At 59.2% G+C, this 22,502-nt stretch overlaps 1 protein-coding gene across 6 annotated transcripts in view; it reads left to right on the top strand.

The window, feature by feature from the left end:
* Nucleotides 1-19,435, top strand: part of FBXL18 (F-box and leucine rich repeat protein 18) — a 36,783-nt gene extending 17,348 nt beyond the window's left edge. For 2 of the 6 annotated variants that reach the window (XM_055083103.1, XM_028485759.2), the window contains one exon: nt 10,276-15,114. In XM_055083103.1, the coding sequence (XP_054939078.1) occupies nt 10,276-10,432 (157 nt within the window). In that variant the 3' untranslated portion in view covers nt 10,433-15,114. Of the gene's footprint in view, nt 1-10,275; nt 15,115-16,205; nt 16,313-18,978 lie in introns of those variants that run through there. The other 4 variants (XR_003678598.1, XM_028485760.2, XM_028485763.2 and 1 more) reach the window with 4 other exon arrangements.
* Nucleotides 19,436-22,502: the final 3,067 nt, after the last annotated feature.

Below are 22,502 nucleotides of genomic sequence, written 5' to 3'. Positions count from 1 at the left end.
TGGGATCTTCCCGGACCGGGGCACGAACCCGCGTCCCCTGCATCGGCAGGCGGACTCTCAACCACCGCACCACCAGGGAAGCCCCGATAATGAGTTTTTTGAGGGCCAGCGTGCAATAGCTCTTTTTTCCTTCTGGGTCCTCGGTGCACGGTATTCGAGACCAGGCCTGAGGCTGGCATTGGTTAAGTGGACTTCCTGGGCGGAAGCTGTGCCAGCCCCTCTGTCCCCTGTGTCCCAGCCACGGCACGGGCGTGGGCCGTGGCGGGGACCCGCTGAGCGCCTGGTTCCGGCTGAGGTGCTGGGAGCCCTGTGCTTGTTGGAGCGTGGCCCCCTTTGTGGGCTCCTCCAGCCCACATTCTTCCAGCCCCTGCTCTGGGCCCTGCCCTGGATGCCAGGGGCCACACTAGTGCCTCTTCACCAGCGCTCCCTTGGTGCCGGTACTGTGTGCTGTCTCTGTTGTTCTCACCTCCAAAAGCCCTTTGAGCTACACGCCCTAAGCCCCAGCATTCAGGTGGGGAAACTGAGGCTCCGAGAGGCCGGTGATGGTGCAGCAGGACCCCAGTACTGGAAGGACAGCGTTTGTGTCCCCTTCAGGCCTTTGCTGCGGCGCAGTGGGGCCCCAGCTGCTTTTCTGCGAGGCGCCCAGCAGGTGGTGCCGTGGCTCACGGTAACCGGCCTGCCTGGCGCTTCCGGTGCTTCACAGCAGGCCCGCATTCCACTCCTGGGCGCATGAAAAGGAGAGGCTGGAGTTGTCACTGTTTCTTTCTTTTTTAAAAAATAAATTTTATTTATTTATTTTTGGCTGCGTTGGGTCTTCGTTGCTGCATACGGGCTTTCTCTAGTTGCGGCGAGCGGGGGCTACTCTTCGTTGCGGTGCGCGGGCTTCTCATTGCGGTGGCTTCTCGTTGCGGAGCACGGGCTCTAGGCGCGCGGGCTTCAGTAGTTGTGGCTCGCGGGCTCTAGAGCGCAGGCTCAGTAGCTGTGGCGCACGGGCTTCGCTGCTCTGTGGCATGTGGGATCTTCCCGGACCACAGCTCGAACCCGTGTTTCCTGCATTGGCAGGCGGATTCTTAACCACTGCACTACCAGGGAAGCCCCTGTTGTCACTTTTCCTGATGCGTTTCTTTCTTCTCACCCTTTTCCCTGCCTCAAGCTCAGAGGATTATTGAGGCCCCTGCCCGCTCACCTGTGTGACATTGAGAGGCCCCGCCCCCCCCCCCGTTTCCTGTGACTCAGCCAGCGGGGCTGGTGTTGTGCCTGCAGTCCTGTCCCTAGGAAGCTGTTGCCTCTCCCCGGGTCAGCACTTGTTCCGGTTCCCATGCCTGCCCCACGTGGAGACACGTCTCAGCCGGTGGCCGTCGGCAGTTGTTTCTTCTTGTTGTCGTGCCCTCTGTGGGTTTGGCACCGAGACCTGCAGCTCTGGGTCCCTGCACCACCAGGACCTCTCAGGTGGCGGTGGCCTCGGATGGGCTGCCTCGGTTTCCTCCCTCGTAAGGTGAGTTCACAGCAGGCCCACGTGGGAGGTGCTGTGTGTACGGCGGCATCGTTCTCTTTTTTTAATCTTCTGGATCCTGACTTTGCTCTTTCAAGTTTGACACATAGGCCTCTGGACCTTGCTCGGATGTCCGGTGGCAGGCAGCCTCCGCGAGGTTTTGGAGCGGCTTTCTTGTGCATCTGCCCTCACCTTGGGCCCTTCTGGTGGCCCCAGCGCCAGGCCGGACGTCGTTTGGGGCAGTGCCGCTGAGAGCAGCGACGCCTTGTGGCTGCTCCGGGGAGCAGCTCTCCCGCCCGCCTCCCTCCCTGCTCCTGCCCGGGGAACACCCTGAGTTCCCTGGATTCCCACTGGGCTCCCCCGACCACCCGGCCTCGGGGATACCCTGCCCAGTGAGCAGAGCCAGCCTCTCTGTCTGTTTCACTTCCTGTCTCTCCTAGAAACCCTGAGTCGCCCTTCCTGGCCCAGTCAGTACCGCCTGACCCAGCGAGGGGCCGTCTGGCCCGGTCAGGAGCCGGAGCTGGGCCCTGTGGCCCGTCGCGGGGTTGCCCTGGGCGTCTCCGTGCTGTGCACCCAGCCACGCCTCTGCTGTCCACTTTCTCCCAGACATGCAGCGGGTGGGGCTCCCTTCCCAGGGATTTTAGAGCTTTCTCGATTTCCTTTGACTCTCACATTCCCGAAAGTTCCCTGCGAGGCCTCGTGAACTCTGGGCTGGGTGAGGGCGGTGTCCTCACTTGCTTCTCTTTTGGTAGTACTCTGGGTGACACGTGGCCGTCCCGCTGAGGTGAGACCTCCCCTGCACCCTCAGATCCCATGACGTGCTCACCTCCTTGCCTTGTTGCTCTGTGACTTGGAACCCATCACTTCCCTCTCTGAGCCCAGCGTCCTGTCTGTAAACCAGCAGCCGTCGTCCCTGCTTCCCGGCGCTGCTGTCTCCTGGCGGTGGCTCGCTGCCGACTGTCTGTGCCCGCCTTGGGGGCGTTGCTCAGGGTCCTCTACGATCGCCTGGCGGCGGCGCCCCCTCCCCCCTTGACAAAAGAGGCAGCCCAGCTCTGCGAGGTTTGGGGGCGTCCTGGTCGTCCCGTCCCGAGGGTAAATGGCCCAGCAGGCGTTGGAGGCCAGTGTGGCCCTTCTGCCACCCTGTGCCGCCTCCTGTGATAACGCACGGGGTCCGGTCCGCGGGGCAGAGGCGCTTACTTACTTCGAGGAAGCAGGATGGTGGGGCGGGAAAGGCTCTCACCCTGACGTGTCCCTGTCTGAGCCGAGCCATCCGGGGTGAGGATGCGCTGGTTCTGAAGCGGGCTCAGCACTTTCCACAAGGCGGGGCCTTCCCGGGCCGCGCCCTCGGGGCTCTCGTCCGCTCCAGGCCACACGTGTTGACTGGCCGCAGCCCCCTTTCTCAGGAGCGTCGGGAGGCGCCGGCCCTGGGGCGGGAGGGGGCTTGGTCCTCCTTTCCCCTAGGCCCAGCATCCCACTGGACAGGGTCACGTCTCTGGAGCCCATGTGGAAATTCCTCCCCTCCCCCTGGACTGCTGCCCACACGGTCTCCTGCCGGCGAGGAACGTGGGCCCACGAGGCCAAGAGGCGGCGGCCCAGGCCTGAGCAGACACAGGCGGCCGTGCTGCTGGTGGGCACCTGGGCTCCGGGGCCTCCCGCCCAGCGGCAGCGCTTCCCGCCCCTCTGTGTTTGTGTTCTGTACGGAGCGTAGAACCAGCGAAGTTTACAGATACAGGGATACGTTGTTTAAGTCTGGGGCACACTGGGAGCTTCAGAATTGAAAGTGGATTCTACAATACAGAGTGAGCGTGCTCTTTCGCCACCGTAATTGCATTAAAGGGGCAGTGGAACCCCATCTTGTATCCTCAGCTCACTGCCACGCGGGACGGGTCTCTGGGGTCCATTTGTCCTTCCTACCTGGAATGGTGATCTGGGAGCGTCACAAAAAACACCAGGCCAGCAGGGTTTCGCCGCTGCAGGCTCAACTGGGGGAATCCTTGGCCTTGACGCAGAGCTCGCTGGCCGGCGAGTTCGGCTCCGTTTGTGGTGGACACCCAAGAGGCTGGAGTGGGAGCCGGCAGGGCTCGGGCCGCGCGCCGTGGGCCCCAGCGCAGCAGCCAGCGGGGCACGTCAGGGGCGCGCCTGCAGCCCCGGCGACTGATCAGCGTGGAAGATGTTCACTGCTTAGGATCTCCTGTGGTCAGGGCTGTCCAGGCCACCGAGGGGGGGGGCGAGGGCGGTGGCTGCGCCTGCTGCCGGGCACGAGGCCTCTTCCCACCTCCGAGTAGTCTTTCTTGGCGATTTGGGCGTAGAGCGGTGGAATTCTCTAGAACAGGAATTCTTCCGTTGTCACTGGAGCCCCTCATTTTCCAGGTAAGGTCTCTGGGGCCGGAATCGCTGCGACTCGGAGCAGGGAGCTGGGGCCGGGCCGAGGCTTCGATCTGCGGTCGGGCCCCGGGCTCCTGCTGGCGTTCGCACCGCAGCAGCACGGAACGCCCTGGGGGCCCGCGGGTCGCCCCGCCGCCGTGCCTCGCACTCCTGAGGGCCCCTCCCTCGAGGGCGACGTAGGGTGGCTGTCTTTTCTGTGACGAGAAACGCAGCTCTGTCCTGTCGTCCTGTCTCTGCCGTGGTTCACACACCTCCCTTTTCAAGGCGTCTCTTGCAGGATTGATTCCAGCGAAGGTCTGGGGACAGTGACGCCTGGTGTTCCTGGCTTTGGGCTGCGGGAGACTGGCAGGAGTCCCCAGCTGGCGGCATCGGCCCCGTGGGGGGCGAGGGCGGGCGGCGTGCGGTGCCAGGTCCCCGGGGTAGTTCTGAGTGTTGGCATCTCTCCAGTTCTCTGAAGGCACATTCTGTTCCTTCCTTTACAATTTTTTATTGTGGTAAAACATCTATAACATAATAGTTATCATTTTGGCCATTTGTAAGTATACAGTTCAGTGGCATTAAATGCTGTGGTATACCTGTCACCACGGTCTATACCCAAAACCTTTTTATCGTCCCAAACAGCAACTCCATATGCGTTAAACAATACCCCCCTTCTCCTCTTTCCCCCAACTCCTGCTAAGCACCGTTCTGCTCTCTGTCTATGACCTTGACCCCTGTAGGTACCTCACAGAAGCAGAATCCTACAGCATTTGTCCATTGATGTCTGGTTTATTCCACGTAGCATAATATCCTCAAGGTTCATCCATGTTCTAGCACGTGTCAGAATTCCCTTCCCTTTAAGGCCGAGTGATATTCCAGCGTATGGATAGGTCATATTTTGTTTGTCCTTTTGTCTGTTGACATTTACTGTGGTTTTCAACTCATACTTTTTGTGAATGAAGTGAATATCTTTGTGTATTTTAAAAAATCATTTACAGAAAATGACAAACTAGGAGAATGATCTGCAGGTCCTGTCACTGCCAGAGGTCGGATTGTCCTGGCCTCCTGCCTGCCCGGCAGTGAGGACGCGACCAGTAGCACCGTTCAAACCAGGCAGGGGTCTGAGGGCACAGGACAGGGGCTGCAGGTGATTCTTAACTAAGAGAAAGCACGCAGCCTCCCCCGTGAGAAAAACAGGAACTAAATTACAGCGAGAACAACTCTGTTTCTGGAGAGTTCAAAAGCGGGCAGCGGTCCGCTCTGGTAGGGGTCGAGGAGGTGACTGCCCGGGGGGCCCAGGGCTTCTGGGGCGTGGCTGCTGTGTCTCGTGCGGGTGCTGGTCCCATGGGGCTGCACTGCCCCGGGTGCACTTTGGTATAACGTTTTCCACCCCCTCAGGCAAAGCCTGCTTGTGTTAGTGGAGGGAGGAGACCAGCCCGTGGCCCAAGGTAGGTGGGCCACCTCTTTGGATCGGAACTCACACCCCCGACCCAACTAAACTCCGGCCTTTAGGCTTCGGTTCTACGGACGGGCTTATCCATGGGGTCTGCATAGAGCTCTTCATGGCGGTGCTGTTCGATTTAGCAAAAGATTGAAAACAACCCAAGTGTCCATCGGTAGGAGCCTGGGCAATAAATTATGATGCCTCCAGTTGATGGAATGAAATGCAGCTGATAAAAAAACGAGGAAGCACTTGGGGTCACCAAAGGGAATATTTCAAAGTGTGTCTCAAACAAAAGCAGGGGCGTAATCTGTTTCTCTGCTGGCACGTGCATAAAGTGTTTCTGGAAGGATATGAGAAATCTATGTTGTCGTTCCTGGGGAGAGGCCCTGGCAGCGTCTTTGGAGAGTGGGGGGAAGGGGAGGAGCCCTGGGGACGTCCCAAACTTGCTCCTCTGTATTCTGTTTTGTCCTGGCCTTTGTCCTTCAGGCCTTTCTGGTGACAGAGCCTCGCACTGGAGTTACCGGCTCCAGGGGCTCCAGGGGTCAGGCCCGGGGATTTACAATCCTGTCCCACAAGGGACCTGGGGGCCGCATCGGACCATGACAGCTGACACCGAGGGTCTCTCCCACTCCCTTCCTCTGCACGAGGGCAGATTCCAGGCTGCCCCGAGGTGCCCTGTGGGTCCCAGCGAGTTTGGCGGGGGGCTGAGAAGGGCGCACCCCACACGCCTGCCCAGAGCATCATCTGAGTTCTGTGAACCTTTGACGGATGTTTTATTCTTGGCCCCCGCCCGCCTCTGTGCTTCTTGAAGATAGTTGTTATAGTGTGAGTGGCTTTTATAAAAATAAAATACCTTCTGACTTTGGCTTTTTCTATAAGACCCTTATTTGCAGAGGAAGAGGCTGTCAACTTTAATTGTTTTTCTAATTTCTCAGGCAAAGAAACAAACCCAGCAGGTGTTCAGATCTTAGATGATTGAGCCAGTGCTGCTTCTGGGCTGCGTCCCCAGCCGGCCCCTCCCAGAGCCCTTCCAGCTCTGCGGCGCCTGCAGGACCAGGTGCAGAGACCGAGGTCCCCGGGGGCCCCTTCACGCACTCGGGGGGCGTCGGGCTCAGAGCTGCTGCCAGCTTGGTGACCGTGCAGGACACCCCTTTCCGTGTCTTCCGTGCAGTGGCCGGGGCTGAGGTCCTGGGGGCTGCGGCTGCTGTGCCGTCTGCCTGTGTCTGTGACGAGTTGGAGCCCAGCCCTCCTGGCCAGGCCAGTTCTCTGCTCCTCCACGATGGTCACAGGCAGGCGTGAAGTGGGCAGCCCCTCCCCGTCCTCCTTCCCTCTGGTAGCTCTGCAGCAGTGTTGGGGCAGGTGGCTCAGCTGGCTTCTCGCTGTGGCCCTGAAGTGCTGCCCCAGTCCTTTGTAGGCCTGCCTTTTGAAGTGTAAAAGTGTTCATGCATTTTGACCCAGTGACCCTATTTCTGGAATTTATTCTGAAGAAACAACTCAAATCACAGTTGTGATTATGCTGTATTAAATGATGTTTATCCATATGATAGTTAAAGGGCTCCCTAAGTTGCGTCCCCTAGGGAAGTGGCCAGGCAGGTGTGGCACCCTGCTGGCCGGACGGGGCCGTGGGAGGAGGTGGCCGCTGGGTGTTTTGTTGCTTTGGGGCTGGAGTGGACACACCCTGAGGACTGGAAGGAAATTCACCAAACCTGACTCAGGTTGTCGACATTTTGAGACGTGTCTAGAAAGAATATGCTCAGCACAGCAGGAGAGAGTGCAGCGCTACAGAGGAGGGGCTGTTAGAGCCGCTGGGCAGTGGGATGCGGTGGGAGGCCCCTGTGCTCTCCTTTGCGCTTTCTTTATAGTATTTTCTCTCTAAACAAAACAGTGCTTTTTAAAAAAAAATTTAATTAATTAATTAATTTATGGCTGCGTAGGGTCTTCGTTGCTGCCCGCGGGCTTTCTCCAGTTGCGGCGAGCGGGGGTTCCTCCTCGTTGCGGTGCGCGGGCTTCTCATCGCGGTGGCTTCTCTTGTTGTGCGGAACATGGGCTCTAGGCGCGCGGGCTCAGTAGTTGTGGCACTCGGGCTGTAGAGAACAGGCTCAGTAGTTGTGGCGCACGGGCTTAGTTGCTCTGCGGCATGTGGGATCTTCCCGGGCCGGGGCTCGAACCCGTGTCCCCTGCATGGGCAGGCAGACTCTCAACCACTGCACCACCAGGGAAGCCCGAAACAATGGTTTTAAAACAAGCAAAATCTTGCCTGCTTCCTGGAGGCTCAGAGAAGGAAGGTATTTTGGGCAGCTGGTTTTTCAGGTAGCCGAAGGCCCCATTTTAAATCCCCTAGTGTGTTTTTAACAGCCTCAGGTAGAAAGTTTTCTTCAATGTGGTATCTCCCTTCCGGCTGCTATAAATGGCAGAGAGTAAGTGTGGTTGAACTTTCCTGAACCTCTGTGTTTTTGAAAGCCCTGAGTCACCCTCAGACCCTTCGGGGAGGGGCGTCTCCAAGGTGGTGTCTGCAACTCGCTCTGCAGGTTTCAGAGTGAGTGAGCGGCCCCTGTCGCGGGCTCAGCGTGTGCGCGCCATAGATCTTGCCTTTTTCGCCCCCAGATGGGATCCAGGCTAGCACGGTTGCAGGGGCGGGGCCCTGCCTTCTCTGCCGCCCAGGGTGGCATCGGGGGCGGCCGAGTGCAGAGCTGGGCTGGGGAGTGCGTGTACAGGAGAGTGCCCGGGGAGGGAGGAGGGCCCCAGGAGCGCACGCACGCCTGTGCCTGAAGGTGAACCCATGGACCTCGCGGGCCTGGCTTTGTCCTCGTGACTCCAGGCCAGAGGCTGCAGCTTCGGGTCTTCAGTGTTGTGATTAGCCCTGGTCAGGGGAGTGGTCCCAAGAGGTGACCTGTCCTGCTGTCGGTCATCAGGCTAGTTCTGAACGTGGGTAGCTGGAAGTTTTGTTTTATTTCATTGCGTCTGTTTACCTAAATCTCAAACTATATTTGAATCGCACAAACGAACATTAGAACACGTGTGCAGGTGACCCAGCAGAACCCGCGGAGCTCTCAGCCCACACATGAGCCCCAGCCGAGTGCCTCCTTCCACCCGGGCGAGCCCCAGCCCTGCACTTGGAAGGGAGTGATCGCTCTCTCTGCCTTTGCCCCTTGTCCACTGTCTTGTCACCGACTCCAGGCTTCACTCTGGGTGGGGACAGGGAGGCTCCAGCTGGGGGAGCGCGCAGGCTCCTCGGCCCGGGGAGGGGCTTTACAGAGAGGCGGGTGCGGGCGAGGCCCCCCAGCCCTGCCCAGGTCGGAGCTGACCCGGTGCCGACCACGGAGAAAGCCTTGAGGAGGAAGTCTGTTTGATTCTGGGGCGGGGAAGGGACAGCACGCCGCCGCATTCCTGGCTTTCGGTGAGAAATTAATCCCCCTTCAGCATCTTGACAGCAGCTCGTTAAGAGCCTCAGGATGGCAGGCAGGCAGGAGCCTTGCACGCACATCCCACACCTGAGAATATTTTGTTTCAAGTAGAGTAGATCGCACAGCGGGTTTGCAGGTGAGGACTTGCCGGTTCACGGTCACAGCCGCTGCTGCTGGGAGCAGAACGCAGCGCACAGAACCGGGAGGTATTTCCTCGGCATTTTTATTGACAAAACATGAAGTTTTATGAGTGCCTTTCTGGCGTTCATTTTACATATGTCGTAAATCCAGCAAATCCAGCTCAGTGTTGCTAGGGGGCCGGGGGCAGGGGGAGGCTGGGACTGCGGTTCCTTCCTTGTTCCTTGAAGCAGGCGTGGGACTTGGGACCTGGCTTTAGCTTTGGCAAATTGTGTGGGCACCTTCCTGCCTCTCGCCCTTCGAGCCCCACGGATGGAAGTTTCTCCCATGACCAGAGTCACCTCGGGTTCCAGGTGGGAAGGGAGAGGGTCACCTCACTGGCCGGCCACTGGGGCCAGCTCCAGTGCGGTGCCTGGCCTGGCAGATGCTCTCCGTGGATATTGTCACGCACCCCACGGGGTGGAGCCTGTCGCCCGTGGGTGCGGAAGGTGGGAGGGTCGTCTAACAGTTACTTGTCACGTGTTCAAAGGCTCGTGGCTGCCAGCGGCCGCCTTGCTTTGGTCTCCTGGCAGAGTGGCTGCCTCACCTGACTTGGGCGTTCATGTCCCTCGAGGGTGGCCTGTGGGCATGCGGGTTTGGCCGCCTGTCCCCTCTCTCCACTCCCCTGCGGGTGTCCTGGCTGTGGGGCTTCTGCAGCCCCCTGGGTGTTACCCTTCAGGGGCCCCCCGCTGCCCGGCAAGGCAGGGGCCTGCCCCGACAGGCTGCCCTCCTGCCTGCTCCCTGGAGCCTCAGCGTGAGGGGCCCCGCAGGCACATTCCTGCGTCAGCCGGGGCTCTGGGACACAGCCCGGCCCTGGCCACCGCCACGCCCTGAGCCCAGCCCCGCCCTCCGCGGCCCTGCTAACAGCCCGCCTCTGGTTCGGTTTCCAGGCACCGTCTCGCCCTAAGCCCCGCCCCTCCCCCGCGGCCCTGCTAACTGCCCGCCTCGCCACGCCCTGCTAACAGCCCGCCTCTGGTTCAGTTTCCAGGCACCTCCGCGCCCTGAGCCCAGCCCCTCCTCCGCGGCCCTGCTAACTGCCCGCCTCGCCACGCCCTAAGCCCCGCCGCTCCCCCGCGGCCCTGCTAACTGCCCGCCTCTGGTTCAGTTTCCAGGCGCCTCCGCGCCCTGAGCCCAGCCCCGCCCTCCGCGGTCCTGCTAACAGCCCGCGTCTGGTTCAGTTTCCAGGCGCCTCCGCGCCCTGAGCCCAGCCCCTCCTGCGCGGTTCTGCTAACAGCCTGCCTCTGGTTCGGTTTCCAGGCGCCTCCGCGCCCTGAGCCCAGCCCCTCCTCCGCGGCTCTGCTAACAGCCCGCGTCTGGTTCAGTTTCCAGGCACCTCCGCGCCCTGAGCCCAGCCCCTCCTCCGCGGCCCTGCTAACAGCCTGCCTCTGGTTCAGTTTCCAGGCCGCGCGGCCCGCGCTGAGCGTCGTCATCTTCCCTCTGCTCCACGAGGGCCTGACCGATGTCATCCGAGACGTTCCCATGGTGCACCTGGACGAGGTCACCTTATTTAAAAGCAGAGTGGCCGAGGAGCCGCCAAATCTGTGGTGGTGACAGGAGCGGGCCCCCACCTGCCCATCGCCGCCTGTGGCCGCTGCGTCTCCGTGGCCGAGGAAGCAGGACTGCCCCGGACAGGCGTGCGGCTTCCGGCCTGTGCCACGGCCGCCGCGGCTGCTCCCCTGCCCGAGGACCCCGGATCCCCGGTGGGTCACCGGAGGGAGGAAGCCCCCTCCCCAGCCCTTAGGGGCCTCCTCTTGTGAGGAGTCTGTGCTCAGTGACGTGCTGGCTGAGATGTGCGAGGCAGCGGCGGCGGCAGGGCCGGCTGTCGGGCGACCTGCGGGCCTGGCCGGCGTGGTCTTAGGCTGAGACACGCATCGCCAGGGCGCTGGCTCCTGGTCCCCAGAGCGCCATGTGACCCCACGGCTGCCCCCCAGCCCCCAGGAGAGGCCCTGTGCTCCTGTGCTCGTCACCTGCCTCGGGCTCTGTGGAGGGGCGGCTGTGAGCCCAGGGCGGGAGGAGCTTGCAGGTGCTGTGGCAGATTTGGGGCTCTCCCCTCCTTCCGTTTGACCCAGTTACACCTCTGGTATGCGTCCAGCCACATGACATCAGACAGGTTCGGACTAGCAGCGGGTTGCTGGGCAGGGAAGCTGCAGGTCCCTGTGAAGGTCTGTGTTTCTGGGGAAACACGGATAGACCTGCTTCATTAGAAAACCTTGAAATATTAAAACCCAGAAGGGATGTGCGGGGCTGGAGAAGTGATCACATTACCCCGTTTCAGATAGCTTTATTTAGCACTTTAAAAAAATGCAACGCAGCTCTTCCCAAAACGAGGGGTGTCCTCCCAGTGTCCTGGGCCTCCCGCCACGTGCCGCCCGGTGCTTCTGCCTTGTCAGCCACGAGACCCCCCCCAGAGCCGTCATCCCTGCGGCTGGCGGGCTTCTGAGGGGCCCCGGCTGGGTTCCCTCCACCCAGCGTCGCTACTGGAGACGTCCAGGGAAGGCTGGGCCCACCTTGCCCCGGCCTCCCTCTCCCTCGGGGTTGGGGGTGCAGGTTCCCCAGGCCCTCGTCACCGCTGCGGCCCATCTCGGCTGCCGTCCGCTCTGTGGCCCCCAGCCCAGCCTTCTTCCCACTCCGTTCCGTGTGATGGTCGCCCCCGTGTCGTGTAGCGTGTCCTGTAGTTTGCCTGTTGCAGGGCCCGGTACCTGGACCCTGGGCCTGTGTTCGCCTGCCCTTCCCTGGGTTCTCAAGGGGCAGACAGTTCAGCAGCCCCGCCCTGCCAGGCCGAGGGGGTCCAGGAGGCCTTCCGATGGTGGAAGTGCTCGGAGGGCCAGGGTCTCGGGACGCACACAGGCCCCCGAGTGCTCCGGTTGATTCTTCCTAAGCGCAGTCTGTCTGGCGGCCTCCACCAGTCCCCACGGCCCTGGCCCTGCTCTCACCTCCCCGCAGCACCCACCGGCTGGAGCTGGGGCTCCTCCCCCTGAGCTGTGGTTTTCTTGCCCAGGGTGCAGTTGTCTCCTCTCTGGAGCGTGGGGTGCCCTCCTCCCTCCCCAGCTGCCGCTGGCGGCTCTTCGCCTCCTGCCCAGAGGGACCGGCCTGCCGGCTGCCCCCAGATGGGACCCCCACCAGACCTGCAGCCCTCCCCTCCGCAGTCCTGACCTGGCCCGAGAGTCACAACCGGGCCCGCTCCTCTGGCCATGCAGGCCGCAGGCCAGGCAGCCCTGGGCCCTGGAGAGACAGGGCCCAGGCCCTCGTTAGGGCCACACGCTGTAGATGAGGGTCTGAGAAGTGGTGGGAGTCCCCCACCCCATTTCTGGGCATGTCTTTCAGTTGCGCCTTGAGACCACCGGGAGGGTGATCAGGGAGGGTGATGTGGGGACTGGCTGCTCATTGCCCTCTCAGCAGGAGCGTGGCCAGTTACAGCCCGACCGGCAGGGCCACGCGGCCCGGGGTGGCGGCAGGCGGTCTGGCCGACCCCGGGACCCTGGGGCCCTGGTACACATCTCCTTTTGTCCAGAGCGACCCGGGCTCAGGCCAGAGGATGATCGTTCCACTAAGAATTTATCCACAGGCTGCCACGGCTTTCGTGCTCTGGCCCGGATGGCCTGCTCTCGTGAGCAAGCAGTTTTAACCAGCAGTGTCATTTATGCCAGCAAACAGGGCTGGGAGGGGCCGTTCACGAGAGGCTGGGGCACGAGCTGACTTGGAAAGCAGCCCCCAGACAGGAGGCCTTGTATTTTTAGTGTCCCCCTCAACCATCCTTTACTTAGAGCAAGAATTTCCGCTGCTTCTACACCCAAGGCAGGATTCAGCAGATGTTACTAATGGGCTTGTTCTCGCGAAGTGCTATTTTGGCACTTCTGCAGCATTTTATGCTGGGAAAAGAACCCACCCTAATGGTCCCCAATTGGCAGAACTGGGCTGTTAAGCGACGGACCATATGCTGTCTGCTGAGAGGGGCCTGGTCAGCACTGGTGCCTGCGTGTGTGTGTGTGTGCGTACGTGTGTGCGTACGTGTGTGCGTGTGCACGTGTGTGCGTACGTGTGTGCGTGTGCACGGTGCGTGCATGGGTGTCTGTGCGCCTACACGTGTGAGTGTAGTCTGCTGTGGACGGGCTCTTGTTCCTGGTGTGCACGTGTGTGTGTGCACGTGTGTGTGTGCACGCTGTGTGTGCACGCTGTGTGCGTGAGGCAGACGCTGGGGGAGGTGGGAATGAGGGAGGAGGGCATCAGGGAGATCTCTCTGTTAAAAAGAGAAACCCCCGGCCTCCTGAGGCCGCCCCTCTGCCTGTGCCCCTCCTCACCCCTAGACCCCTCGGCCCTGCCTGCTCCCAGGGCTGTGGCTTGGCCGCCGCAGCATCGGGCAGCCTAGCTGGCCGGGCCTGAAGGTGCTCCCCCAGGGAGGCTTCTTGAGCCTGAGGAGAGCAGAGACCCGCAGGCCCCCTTCCCTGCTGTCGGTGGCTTTTCTCTTTGTCACATGCGAGTGTTTTTATTTCCGACCGGAGGGGGCTGGATTAAGGGCACTTCGCTGTCACACAACAAGGGGACGGATGGCATCCCCACCTGGCAGCTGCCCTTCCGAGGACACAAGGAGACAGGTCCAAGGGTCCCTCCTCCGCAAGGCCTCCGAGGGCCTCTCCACTCAGGCCTGGGATGACGCCCCTCCTTGGGCAGGTGTGCAGGGCTGGGTGCTGAGGGTGACACTCCCTTAACCCCCTGCACCAGGATCCAGAGCTGCAGACCGCTCGGCCCAGGGGGCAGAAGCTTGCCAGGGGCCAGGGCTGGGAAAGTTGGGCTGGGGGAACCGGGGCACCCGGGTCCCTGTTGGCCGGGGGATCTGAAGCCAGCAGTCGCAGCCTTACTGCGTCAGTGGCCTCCCTGGGTGCACGGCCAGGAAGGCGTCGGGTCTCAGGCCCCCTCCCCCACCCGGCCCCGCCTGGCAGGAGGGGACCTGCCCTGATGGGCCCACCCTCGCGCTCTCCTCTGAGTGGCACCGGGGCAGCCGGCAGCCTCCTGTCGTTCTCACTGTTTGTTCCTTTAGGGTTTGAAAATTGCTGAGACCCTGTGGGAAGCAGTAAGAGAAGTTCGTGGGTGAGGATGTTGCAGCGCGGCCGTGGCAGAGGCTCCCACGGCTTCAGCCACAAGACCCGAGGTGAGGGGGACGTGGACGCTGACACCTGTGGCCCTTGTGGCCTCAGGCCCAGTCCCCCTCCCCGCCTGACAGGATAGGGGCGGGGCGGTGCCGAGGGGCTCGGGGGATGGTCGCCCATCTTGTCTGCATCTAGGGCGCAGGATTCCACTGGGCGTGATGAGCAGATACCCGCAGGAATTCAAACAAACTGCGGGTCCGACAGGCCAACCAACATCGTCTAAATTACTTTCTAAAGCTCCTTCAAAAGCCAGTGAAGTGTGAGGTTTTGCACTGATGTCACGGGGTCAGGGCACCCACTGCACCAGACTCCAAGCCGGCCGGCCCCGGAGGCCTCCCCGCTGTGCCCACTGCGCTGGCGGGGGGCGCGAGAGGTGAGGGGGCTTTTGCACGTGTGGCCGTGGGCACGTGGCACCCCGCGGCCACCGGCGGCGCTCAGCCCCGGGCCGGGCCCGCTGCCCTCTGACCGTCGCCCGTCTGCCCGCGCCTCTGACCGGACAGTCTCGCTCAGCACGTTACCAATGGTAAGAGGGGTGTGGTGAGTTGCCAGGGTTTCTCACGGCAAGTGTGTGACCAGGTGCTACACGACCGAATACACTACACGTCACCTGCCTTTTGATGGCCGACCTCCTTGTCCTCGGGTGAGGCCACTCCTGAATTTCGCGTTCCAGCTACATTTTGAATGGGTATTTTCATGTAAATTTGTGGCATGCGAAAAGTTTCAAATAAAGTGGACTTGATTGAGAAAACCTGTGTGGTCCTTCCAGCAGGGGGCGCCCTGACCTTTCCTCTGCGACCCCCTCTGCAGCCCCGGAGGGCGAGCTTAGGCGGTGGCGCTCCGGTCACCCGCTGCCGTTCAGGTGTTGAGGACAGAGTCTGTGCTTGGCCGCTTGGGGGTCCCTGGATGGAGACGTGAGACCCAACGCGGGGCACCAGGCGCTGCCAGGGGCCGTCAGGAGGCGACTGCTGTGAGGACGGGCGAGGCCAGGATGGGGCTGGCGGGCGGGGGGCAGGGACACTGGTGTGGCCCGAGGCTGCTCCCCGCACAAGGGCTCCGTGAGGCTGGCAGAGGCGGAGTCGGCACAGCCGGTATCTGGGGCCCGGGGGGACTGAGTCAGTTTCATTTGTATTTAATACACATATTTGTAGTTCTCAATTGTGGTGAAAAGTATGTAACATAAAATTTACCGTCTTAACCGTTTGTATGTGTACGGTTCAGTGGCATTAAATAGATCCTCGTCGTCGTGTAGCCATCACCACCGTCATCTCCAGAACGTCGCCATCTTCCCAAACTGAAGCTCTGCCCCACTAAGCGCTCCCCGCCCCCGCCCCCAGCCCCTGGCACCCACCCTGCTGCTTTCTGTCTCTGTGAACCTGACTCTCCCAGGGGCCTCGTGCAGGTGGAACCATAACAGCGTCTGTCCCGTTGTGACTGGCTTGTTTGCAGCATCCGTTTCAGGCAGATACCTCCTCCACCAGACCTGGGTTCTAGGAAGGGGCTCTGCCCGCAGCCAGAGGGCGATGGAAGGTGGCAGTTGGGGATGCCCGGGGCAGGCGTCTGGGGAGGAGTGGGGACCTGGGCTTGGGAGGCGCCGTGGACGGAGGTGGGCCCCGGGGATGCTGCAGGACAGAGTGACAGGGCAGGGCTGTCAGGTGGGCCAAGGAGGGCTCGCTGATGCCTCCTGAGCCCCCGGTTGGTCCTCGAGGCCAGAGTCGCCTGAGCTGCGGCGGCAGCGTGCAGACAGGAGCCTCCGTCCCTCCCGATCCTGCCCGAGCTGGTCCCCCAAGCCTGGTGCACACCCACGGGACCCCCCACCATGGTTCACTTCCGCCCGGGAGCCGGGGAGAAAGCTGAGGGGACAGTCCTTCCAGGGGTCAGCAGTGACCTTCCCACGAGGGGCAGGACCGACCCTCTGCCCTGCTGTGTCCAAAGGCAGCAGCAGGGGGAGAGCAGATGGGCGTGCGGGTCCGAGAAATCCCGGGGACTCTGCTTCACACACGCGTGAGACGCGATCGTTAGGGTGACGGGTAAGTGGGGAGGGGAAGGAGCAAGGCTGAGGAGACCCCACGACAGACCTCCCCAACTTCAGGCTGTAAGGAGCCTTTTGGAGATGCCCGCGGCGTCCATGGGGCAGGGACAGGTCACAGCGACGTGGCTCACCTCTGTCCCTCCACGTCCAGAGCCTCGTGCAGGGGCTGGGATCTTCTGGAAGCACCTTCACTCCTATGTGGGGCGGTTGGCGCTGGCTGCTGACGGGACGCCCGCCTGAGCTGCGTTCCCGGCCGTGGTAAGTGCCACCCAAGAGGGGACGGCGGGGAAGGGGCCGCAGTCTGGGCTGGGGGTCGGGGAGGCCTCTGCGGAAGGGTGGGCTCTTCCGTGTTCTCAGACCAGGCCTCTCTCTCAGCGATGACCCGGTGTCCCTTGTTTGGCGTCTCTCCTTTGTCCTCCCCGTGCAACGGGCACCCTCTGGGTTCCAAGCCCGAGACGCCGAGGTGGAGCCTGGCTGGTCCCCACCCCGGGGTCTCCTCTGCGAGGTCCCGCATCGTGGTTGTCACGTGGCCGCTGGCTCTTACGTTGAGCTGAAGCCCCAGCTCCCGGCCTCGGGGAGTCGATGGGGAAGGTCTAGGAGCAGGACGGCCACTCTGGGCCCTCGCCGGGTGCTCCTCCCTGCTGGGGGCAGGATGGTGGACAGATGCGAGGGGCACAGCCCGTGCAGATGGGCCGCCGGGGCTGGGCTGTCCACCGGCGGCTGGCGAGGCCCGGGGTGTTGGGGGCTCCTGCAGCCCCCTGTGCAGCGTGTGCAGAGCCAGGCAGGTGCTGGGGCTGCGGGGCGCCCGTTTCCAGGGCTGGAGGGGCCTCTCCCGGGCGGGCTGTTTTGCAGGGAGTCCTCTCCCCCCCCACAGGGGGTGGCCGGGGGGCTGCCCCTCCAGAGACGCGCCGTCAGTCACGGGCCTTCACGTGTGTGCACACACCCGGCGTTCACACACACGTGATTACGCGCCCATCCATTCACAACTGCACGCAGACTCACAGACGCACTCCAACACACACGCTCACGGCCGTACCCTCCTGCGCACACCTGCCATTCACACACTCACGCTTACAGTCACACCCGCTCTCGCAGGTCCACAAACAGCCCCATACGCGTATTTGTATCACACGCTTAAACCCCACCCATCTCACACAGTCACACAAGCACTTGCATGATTCACACTGGCACGTAATCACACACCCGGGCACACACCCACACTGATGCCCCCCCATTCACACCCATGTGTACACACGCGTCCACTCACGTTACATACATTTGCACGCACACACACGTCGATACCTGTAGCGTTTGTCCTCACCCACCCACGCATTCACGTTCACACCCAGTCACGCCCAACGTTCAGACACACACTCCAGTTCCCCGTCACACTCTCACACTCACGTGTAACACGCACACGTTCACACACCCACACAAAGGGACTGGATTAATTTCACACACCAGTCGGTTAACACAACCAATTCACTTAAAGGTAGACTTTTCTGTTATGTTCATCCAGGGAACTTGAAAACTTCCGAGAGGCAGGGCAACGGGGGAGAGGAACCGCCCCCGTCCTCCCCAGCCAGAGAGAACGTCTGCTGGTGTTTTTGTTAATGTCCTTCAAGCCTTTGTTCTCTGCTTTGAAAAACCGTCTGTAGCTGTGATCATGCGATTCCCGGTGCTGCGTTACGCTCACCACGATGAAAGCATCTTGCCTGTGTTCTCCCGGACTCATCCTTTTAATGATGAGGCTTTGCTGTCACAGGCCCGCTGGTCCCCCGCTCTCGGACAATTAGGTTATTTCTAATTAGTCAATCTTCCAAGGAAAGCGGGCCTGGACAGCCTTGTGCTGGAGCGTTTTTCTATATTTAGAATTATTTCCTTAGGAGAGACTCTCGTTAGTGAAATTTCTGGGTCTAAGTGGGATTTTTTTAAGGCTGGGAGGAGCTTAGAGTTGTATTTAGGGAGTGGATTGAGCGTCTTTGCGCAGGGTGACGGCCCCCCTCTCAGTCCCTGGCTTCAGAACGCGGAGGTCAGCTCCCAGCTGCTCCCAACCACGAGAATTTTTATTTGCTACGTTCCCTGATTTCGAATGTACTAATCCCCCTGGACGTAAATGACTGCTAAGGCATACAAATGAGCAATGCAGATAAACTAAAATGAATACATTTAAGGTGACGTAAATCCTACCAACCGGTGATTCCCCACCATTTGCATTTGTGGCCGGGGAGGGCAGTGACCTCCAGCCGCGTATTCCAGGATTGAGGAGTGCGGTCTCAGCCAGAGCCCCGGTTCCTCCCGCCCACTCACCTTGTACATGGGCCTGGGGCAGCCTCAGGCCCGGGCATCTGCAGAGGTAGACTCAGGTCCCCAAAGACGTCCACACCCTAATGCCCAGATCCTGTGACTCTGCTAGGTTACTGGCAAAGTGGAAGTACGTCTGCTAGTCAGCAGGCTTTGAGATGGGGAGCTTATCCTGCTGGGCCCAGTGGGATCACGGGGGTCCTTGGAAGTCCAGGAGGGAGGCTTAAGAAGGATTCAGCCGTACACTGCTGGAGGAACACCAGCCAAGGAATGCAGGTGGCCTTGAGAAGCTGGAAGAAGCCAGGACGTGGTTTCTCCCGTGGAGCCGCCAGCGGGAACACGGCCCTGGTGACACCTTGATGTTAGCCCAGTGAGACCTGTGTCAGACTCCTGACTTCCAGAGCTGTGGTAATTGACGCAATATCAGCAATTGGAAAGGGGGATACACCATCGGGGGCTTCCCCCGTTCCCTCTCCCATCCATCCTGCACTCAGAGCCCACCAGCAAATGAGGGAGGAAAACAGGTGACTGAAAGACTGACTGGAAGGAAATGCAGGCACGTGTCCTGTAGGTGGGAGGGTTTCTCCTTGTGTGTGTTATTAATTCTCTTCTTTTTCCAGATTTTCTACAATGGGCACAGATGAAATTAATTCTGAGATGTAAACAGAAAAACACACACATACAGACATAATTTCATTAAAAAACGTATTCCAGGATGAAGCTCTCAACAAGAACAGATCGTCTCCGGATCTATTAAAACAAAAAATGTTCACGGTATATTAATCCCAAGGGCAAGTGGCGAGATCTTGTATATATGTATATATCTATTTTGGTTAGAAAAAAAGTCCTTACCAGGATAAGTTTGTGCAGAGCAAAATGTGGACCAGCACAAGTATATCACCAGCCATTAGTGGAGGGGTCTTTGGGGGAGTGGGCTACCCGAAATGAGGCTGGGGGATTCCCTGGCAGTCCAGTGGTTAGGGCTCCGCGCTTCCACTGCTGGGGGCACGGGTTTGATCCCTGGTCGGGGAACTAAGATCCTGCATGCTGTGTGGCGTGGCCAAAAAAACCCAAAAACAAACCAACCCCAAAAATACATATATTTCTTTAAAAAAAAAAAAAAAAAAGTCTGGGTCCCATGAGAAGGAGAGTTTGGGCAGTTCAGACCATCGCTGGGGGTGGAGAAGGGCCCTCCTTAAATCGAGGTGGGATGAGGAGAACCCAGAGCCAGCCCTGGGCGGAGGGGGTCCAGGTGCTGCTGCCTAGGTCTGGGGGCGAGAGCGTTTCACAAAGCCTCGGTGGTCTGAGGGAATTCTTCAAAGACACAGCCTGGTTTTCAGCAGAGAAGCCATAAGCTTTGTGCACGGTTACCTTGCTCTCCAGAACAAACCAGGGGGGCTCAGCTCCCTCCCCGATAGCCGTGGCCTGCCCGCCAGCCACCTGCTCCGGGCCCCATGCTAGAGGACACTCAGTTTCAAGCCACAAAGCAGTGCTCCCCTGCTCGACGGGGAGGGCGTGGAAGGCCTGCGTTTCTTTTAACATTTTCTTAAAAAAAAAAAAAAAATTTCCAGAAAATCAGAGAAAACAAAGAGCTTGATGAGTTAGCATAAAGTACCGAGAAGCAGAGTTCCGACGCTCCAGCCATGACCTCCTCCCTCGCCCACCAGTCCAAGCATCCCCTCCGACGCTGCAGCTCCGTCTCGTAGTTTCGTTGCTGTGTCTAGAAGTCCTGTCCAGAGGGTCCCATCCATCCCTTTCTTTCCTGAACAATGGATATCTTGGAGAGCCTAGGCCGGCTGACCTGGAGAGCTTCCCACGGTCTGGCTTTTGCTGACTGCATCCCGAGGTGCCGTTGTGCCCGGTCTGTGTTTCCTCCAAGGCGGCAGCTGGATCCAGAGGTTTCATCAGACTCGTGTTCATTTCTTCATCGTTCACAGTTATTCTTCTTCACTGGTTTTGATTTTAAGTGTAATTTTTGAAATAGGAATATATTCATCTGATTCAACAATGAATAAAGGGACTTCCCTGGCGGTCCAGTGGTCAGGACTCTGCGCTTTCATTGCCGTGGCCCGGGTTCAGTCCCTGGTCGGGGAACTGAGATCCTGGGAGCCGCATGGTAGGGCAAAAACAAACAAACAACCCAATGAATAAATATGAGAAGATTCCTAGGGAGAAGTCCTTTCTTACTCCTGTCCCTCAGCCACCCCGTTCACACCACCCATTCCTCTGTCGCCCTCAGGGAACCACTGCTTTAGTTTTCTATGTCTCTTTCTAGAGTTTCTTTATATACAAGCAAATATGAATATACACTCCGTCCCTCCCCCGCTTTTTAAAACTACCATAACCATTCTTTTTTCTAATTTTATTTCATTTTATTAAAAAAATAAATTTATTTATCTTTGGCTGCATTGGGTCTTCGCTGCTGCGCGTGGGCTCTCTCTAGCTGTGGCGAGCGGGGGCTACTCTTCGTTGCGGCGCCGGGGCTTCTCATTGCGGTGGCTTCTCTTGTTGCGGAGCACAGGCTGTAGGCGTGCGGGCCTCAGTAGTTGTGGCACGCGGGCTCAGCGGGTGTGGCGCACGGGCTCTAGAGCGCAGGCTCAGTAGTTGTGGCGCACGGGCTCAGTTGCTCCGCGGCGTGTGGGATCTTCCCGGACCAGGGCTCGAACCCGTGTCGCCTGCTTTGGAAGGCGGATTCTTAACCACTGCGCCACCAGGGAAGCCCTGCCATAACCATTTTTAATTGTACAGTTCAGTGGCATTAGGTGCATATGCACATTGTTGTGCAGCCGTCACCACCGTCCACCCACAGAAGTCTCTTCATCTTCCCAAACTGCAGCTCTGTCCCCATTGAACACTAACTGCCCATCCCCCCTCCCCCAGCCCCTGGCACCCACCTTCTACTTTTCTTCTCTATAGTTTGACTGCTCTAGGTCGTTCATATAAGTGCAATCATACAGTGCTATGGTCTGAATATTTGTGTCCCCCCAAATTTATATATTGAAATCCTGACCCCCACGGGGATGGTATTAGGAGGTGGGGCGTTTGGGAGGTGATTAGGTCATGAGGGAGGAGCCCTCACAAATGAGATTAGTGCCCCAGAGAGATCCCTTGACCACCAAAGATGTATGATCCAAGTATGTCGGAGCTTTTCAAAGGCCTCCATAGACATCTCATTCCTCAGCTATTTGGTCAGTCTGTTATCTATTTATTACTTATTTATTTATCTTTTATTTTGGTTAGTCTGTTACTTGCTCCAGCTGTTATTCATTGCCTCAGGCAGCTGCAGCATTAAAACATTTGCTTGGGACTTCCCTGGTGGTTCAGTGGTTAAGAATCCGCCTTCCAAAGCAGGGGACACGGGTTCAAGCCCTGGTCCAGGAAGATCGCACATACCGTGGAGCAACTAAGCCCGTGAGCCACAACTGCTGAGCCCATGTGCTACAGCTGCTGAAGCCCACGTGCTGCAACCATTGAAGCCCACGCTCCTAGAGCCCGTGCTCCGCAACAACAGAAGCCACCGCAATGAGAAGCCCACTCACCACCGCGAAGAGTAGCCCCTGCTCGCCGCAACTGGAGAAAGATCCTGCGCAGCAACAAAGACCCAACACGGCCAAGAGTGAATGAATGAATGAATGAATGAAATAGAGTATTTCTTTAAAAAAAAAACGCTTGTAATTATTTTAGATAAATGCCCCTCTGTGAAAGGCTTTTTAGCACTGAGTGAGCTCTGAGTTAGGTTAAATAAAGATAATTTTTTCCAATGGGGTCTTCCATGGAACCACCAGACATGTCCGATAATGCCAGTTTTTTGGGAATTAAGGCTTTGGAAGAGCCTCAGATCAGTTCTGCTACTTCTGGGGCTGGGAATGTGGGCTGTTAGTTTTCAAAGCTGAGAAAGGGAGGTGGGATAAGACAAATTAAAAATCCACAAAGCTTGCTCTTCCTACTGAGATTCAGTCAGTTTTCTTAAATAAACACACATCAGGTTGCTGCAAGCCTCTGGTTAATTTCCAGAGCTCTGAAGAAGTTGATTCTGATTTCTGCCCGTTTTTTTCCATTGATTTTGATGAGGGGTGAATTATTTTATTTTATTTTATTTTATTTTTGCGGTACGCGGGCCTCTCACTGTTGTGGCCTCTCCCGT

The sequence above is a fragment of the Physeter macrocephalus genome, unplaced genomic scaffold, assembly GCF_002837175.3.
Source record: "Physeter macrocephalus isolate SW-GA unplaced genomic scaffold, ASM283717v5 random_595, whole genome shotgun sequence".
Lineage (NCBI taxonomy): Eukaryota > Metazoa > Chordata > Mammalia > Artiodactyla > Physeteridae > Physeter > Physeter macrocephalus.
Note: the sequence above shows the minus strand (reverse complement) of the source record. Positions and strands in the feature narration are given on the sequence as shown.